This window comes from Monosiga brevicollis, genomic scaffold (genome assembly GCF_000002865.3).
Source record: "Monosiga brevicollis MX1 MONBRscaffold_45 genomic scaffold, whole genome shotgun sequence".
NCBI lineage: Eukaryota > Choanoflagellata > Craspedida > Salpingoecidae > Monosiga > Monosiga brevicollis.
Window position 1 is genome coordinate 212,381 of NW_001865082.1, and position 5,425 is coordinate 217,805.

The window sequence follows — 5,425 nt, forward strand, 5'->3', positions numbered from 1 at the left end:
AGGGAAGTAGAGTTCAACTATTTGGGGGCTCACTTGACCCTCTCCTTAGACACCCGCGCGAAGCGCATCGTGGCATTGTCAAGCGTATGCTGGCCCTGGAGCATGACGTGGTCACGTACGTATACATCTGTTGGCAAGGGGATCAGCATGTCGTTCCACTCGGCACAACAACATCTGATGAGGCTGAATTGTTTACCTTTGCCTTTTTGCTTGGCAGTTCTGGCGATGAGGCGCAACGGTATACCGCCATTCCAGCTGGGCACGTGTGGATCGAAGGGGATTGCGCGCAACACTCCACAGACTCCAATCGGTGGGGCCCGTGCCCGAAGGTCTCATCTTTGGGCGCGCCATGGCTGTAATTTGGCCCCCACAGCGCTGGCAACGCCTCACGCCCCACGCGGAGGAGCACCGCTTACATCATCTTAACCCTCGACGATGAGCGTTTGAGGCGTGTCTCCTGTCTGGTGTTGATGGCTTTCATCACATTGTATGCAGAGGCGCAATGCCAGAGTGTTCCAATCCGGGTGTTATCTCGATTGAGCATCGGGTTTGGTGACCCAGGGTGCTGAGCATCAAGAGCCCGTGCGCATGCTTCTGCAGGCGACGACTCGAGTAAAATTCATTTATCCAAAACTATTATCCGTTATCATGTCAGAGTACATGCCACGTCAATCTCCTCTCACCACGGCCAGGCAAATGCCAACGGGCCTAGGCCACGTCTGTCTACGACGAAAGCATGGATCTAAATGCTAGTCGCTACAGCTAGGCTGATTCTCGGCAGCCAACAGCCAGCGTCTCCAGCAAAGGCGGTACAAGACCGGCGTCACCGTTGGCCAGCAAAAAGATGAGCAACTCGACCCAATTGCCCAGCCAGAGGTCCAGTGTATTAGCCGGCATGCGCTGCCAGGCTGCTGCTATCTGCTGCGCCGTGCGTGCTTCGTTGGCCGTAGGGTGGGGGGATGCACATAGGACCGACGACGGCAACGCGCCCCAGGCTTGGTACTCGGCAATTTGGGCGGGTGATAGCGTGCCACGTCGCGAGACGCGAAATAACGGCGCGTTGTACCGGGTACGCCAGACGTTGTGCACAAAATCATGCGCCCGATGGTGCATGTCGGGAAGCAATCGTAGTACCTCGGTGATGATGGTCCAGAGCCAGCGAAGGCGACTTGGCGCATCGGCGGGCAGGGCCACAAAGCCTTGCTGCGTGATTGCAAAAGCCCGTGACCCATGGTCAGTCAGCGTGTCAGTCCATACATTGACGCTGATGGATGTCGTATCCTGCCACCAATGCGAAAGCGTGAGAGGAGTTAGGGCCGATGAGTTTGGACGACAAGGCGCGAGCAACTGCCTGGCCTGAGACTGACACTCACGGCATGCACGTGGTGAAACCACAACGGCGGTAGGTATAGCAAATCACCAGCCTCAAGCGTCACGGCCTGGGCAAAACCAGCGCGTCGCAACCTGCAATGCCAATGGGGACCCCATGGGTAAGTAGGGTATGCACATGCCTGAACACGCGCATCGTGGGTTGTCTCAAGCACAGCGCTTGGTCACGGGAGATGACTCACGCTTCAAAACTAGTGAATGGTTCGGGGAGCACGTTGGTGGCTTGATCGCCAATATCCAGGGCTCGGCCACATTGCGCATGACTGGTGTAAAAAGGGAAATACCGTGAGGTTGGCATGGGCCCGAGGGTCGATGAGCCAGAACGTTTTGCGTCCATGAACTGGGCGTAGAGGTTATGATAACCGCGTAATGGCAGTGCGCGGTAACGCCGGGCTGGCCAAGCCAGAGGTTTATGCTGCTGCGCTCGGGTGCCAGCACCAGCAAGGCCTCCAGACCTGGTAGGGCAGGATAAAGGTCGATAGGTAGTTGCTCAAGCTCTTGACTGAGATACAGAAACGGAGGCTTTGCGATCGGATCCGCCACGGTGGACTGTAGAAGCGCATCGGCTGGACCGTGCCAAGTATCGCTGTAGTTGTTGATGGGGTGTGCCCAGGGGGCGAGCGGCTTGCTGGAGTCATAATACGGGCCAAAGAGCGGGTGGGCATCGTGGGCATAGCCACCATGAATGTGACCCAGGTGCTGTTGCCATTGAGGCAAGGTCCAGTGGCGCGCCGGCCAGCCATTGACCAACTCGGTACGGAGAACCTGCGGTGCCTTTGCGTTGCGAATGGCGGCCAGGAGCTGTTCCAGCGATTTGATTGAGGACCGCACGGGTACGTCGGCGTATGCCGGAGCGTTGGCCATGACAGAGTGCATGTCCTTTGCCCTGATACCTTTATCATCATTGCGCCCGACGCCAAGAAGCAGGCAGCCGACCGCCAGCAGCCCAAAGAGGCCATACCAGGCCCATCGCTGGCGCTGGCCAGCTTCCGGACCATTGGGCTCGCTGGCGTCGGCTGGGTTGATCGTGTGTTCCGCTCTTCTGCCTCTTCTTTGCTTGGGTACGGCCATGGTCGCCGTCACTCTTCCGCCCGTCTTGTCCTGGCGATCAACTAATGGGATCAGTTGACCAGCAGCCAAGGGAAGACGAGTCGTAGTAGCCGTCGTAGTAATAGTAATAGTAGTAGTCGCAGCAGCACAGCAAGCAGCAAGCAGTAGCAAAGCAGCAAGCAGTAGCAAAGCAGCGAAGCAGCGAAACAAGCAGCAGTGTTTTTTTTTTTTTTTTTTCTTCAGAAATCCATAAAATGGTGACAAATGGGAGGAAGGAGGATGTTGGTGGCGGATGTTGATTGAGGGTTAGAAGGAGAGATCGTGTGTATGTGTGTGTGGGAAGGAGGAAAGGAAGAGGGAGGCAGGGAAGGTGAAGGTGAAGGTGTGTGTGTGTGTGTGTGTGTGTGTGTGTGTGAATAGAGAAAGGGAACGTGATCCGTCATGCAATTGGGGCCAAGACACAAGCCAAAAAGCCAAAAGAACGGAATTCACTCAGACAACTCGAAAGTGAAAGATGGACACACGCAGGCGCACACTTGCAAGCAAATGTGAGAAAGCAGAACAAATGAAGAAGAAAAAGAAGGTAAAGCGTGGTGGCGAAGGTCACACCATACACAACAAGAAGCATGACGCACAACGCGCGAGAGCGGCCAAGGACCCAAACGTTCGAGGATCGAGCGGTTTCTGATCAATGGGAAAGAGAAACGCTTGCTCGACACGTCGCGATTGCAACCCGGTTGTTGTGGACGACGCCACGAGGATGGAGTGCACCCGGACAATCCGACATCACACGCAATGAGGGCGAGGCGGGGCGAGGCGCTGTTGGCCACGTGTCCAAAAATCATGCACAGAAGCGCGCGCGCACACGCAAACACCGACACACAGACAACAAGATACAACCACATGCATGGACACACAAGGGGGATGCATAAAGGCCTCGCGATGGGGCTGGAACAGTTGGCAGCCATGACTGATCCCATTTCAAAAGAGCGAGAATTTACATGTCTTCCGGTTGCTCTTGCTGCCTCTTCTTGGCGCGCTTGGCGGCTTGACCACCCTCATGCATGAGGAGACGGGGCAGGCGGCCCTCACCACCAGTGCTGGTGCGCTTGCCCTTGCGCGAGGCTTTCTTGCGCTTACGCCAGGCGCGGAGGAGTTCCGAGGCGAGCTGGAAGCGGAACTCGTTAATGTTGGCACTGGTCACGAGGCCAAACTTGTTGCCAATCAAGAAGGCGTTGACAACGGTGACGCTGAGGACGAGCGCCAGCTGGCGTACTTGCCAACGGCGGGAAGCCCAAGCGCGTTCCAAGTCGCCGCGCTGAGCACGGTGGAGGGTGTTGTGGAGGTCCACGGCGAAGCGGGCAGCGTAGTGATCTTCAAAGGGGGCGTTGCGCTGGAACTCGATGACCTGGCCATTGGAGCGCACGTGGGCCATTTGGCGACCGCAGTGATGGCTGCCGTAGGTGGAGATCAGGCTGCGGACCGACTTGCCGTAGTTGACGGCAAAGTGGCCGAGCTTGCGAGAGGACGGGCGCCAGGTGCCTTCGCGGGCGACAAGGGTGCCGACGGGCTGCTGGGCGGTGTGGGCCGTGACGGCATCCATGTCGGTGAGGTGGCGTGGCCAGCGCTGGCGCTTCTCGACGGGGGCCACGGCGTAGACGCCCTTGGCGGCGAGGTCCATGATGGTATCCACAACGCAGCAGTCGTTGTCAATGGCGATGACCGAGCCGGTACCGTGCAAGGGCTCGGCCATGCGGAGCAGGACGCTGTCCGACTTGCCGCATTCGTCTTCAAAGGCAGGGCGGAGGAGGGTGGGCTCGCGGTCGGGATCCTCAATGAGCTCCATGCGGAAGAGAACGCAGGAATCTTGGTCGACGAGGGCACGGTACTCATCGCCAGATGGGGCGAGGGTCAGGGGCACGTAGGAGCGCGCGGGCATGGCGGCCGAAGTGCGCTTGAGCATGTCCTCGTCCAAGCCAACCGTGTCCGAGGGACGGAAGACGGAGAGCATGTGGTCGTTGAAGCGGGAGACCAGCTGGCGAACGGCGGGCAGGTCACCGGCACCCCGGGCCAGGGAGACGGCCGAGGCGATGGTGTCAAAGCGACGGCGGGACATGTACTTGGAGAGAGCCGGGGTGGGACGCAGCTCATGGCCCGACTTCCAGAGCTCGGCGCGGGGACGAGCATCGCTGGCGCAAATGAGCATGGCACCGAGGAAGGCCATAAACTCTTCCTTGCCAAGCTTGGAGCCCATGCGGGCCGCGGTGGCATCGACAATGCGGCCAATGACGTCCGGTGGCAACAGCGTCTCAAACAAGGCCGAGGCCGAGGAAGGGCGCTCGTCAAAGGCGCCAAGCAGGCGGGCCTCGAAGCGGGCACGGGTGTTCTTGTCCAACAGCATGGGAACACCACGATCGACGGAGGCCCACTCAACGGCATCGGTGGGGGCGGCCGCTGCATTTTCATGGCGGGGCGCCTTTTCGTTGACGCCGCCATCATCGTTGTCGACGGCCAAGTCGAGGGGGTTGGCCATGGCCGGGTCGGCAGTGGCAACCAAGCACACCGTCTCGTAGGAAGTCAGGGCGGCGGGCATGGCGGCCGCCGGGGTCGGGTCGGCCGCCAATTGCTCCAGGGCCGACGTCGCCACCGAGTCGGGGGCCTGACGCTTGACCAGGCCACAGAACAAGGGTTCGCTGGTGGCTTCGTGGCGCAAGCGGTACGTCTCGCGACCGTTACGGACCTCCCGGCCCAAAACCGTTAGATCCCGCACGGAGCCATCGGGGGCAGTGGGCAAGGCTTCGGCAACGTTGGCCGGCATGAGCAGCCGAGACAAGGCCGTCACGCGAGTACCCGGCTCATGCCGGGGATGACGTGGCATGGCTAGTGGTGCAGTGGGTCGCGCTGCCAAAGATCTCACACTCCCTGGTCAGGAGAGCAGGGAACAAAAAAAACCAGAAAAACAGAGAGAGAGAGAGAGAAAAAAGTC

At 59.2% G+C, this 5,425-nt stretch overlaps 1 protein-coding gene across 1 annotated transcript; it reads right to left on the reverse strand.

Moving 5' to 3' along the window:
• Positions 1-762: 762 nt before the first annotated feature.
• On the reverse strand, positions 763-5,257 carry MONBRDRAFT_34680 (uncharacterized protein; the record flags this gene model as incomplete). Its single annotated transcript, XM_001750659.1, has 5 exons — positions 763-1,203; positions 1,374-1,464; positions 1,604-2,501; positions 3,357-3,409; positions 3,441-5,257. 5 exons carry the CDS (start codon positions 5,255-5,257, stop codon positions 763-765), a joined length of 3,300 nt encoding a protein of 1,099 aa, XP_001750711.1.
• Positions 5,258-5,425: the final 168 nt, after the last annotated feature.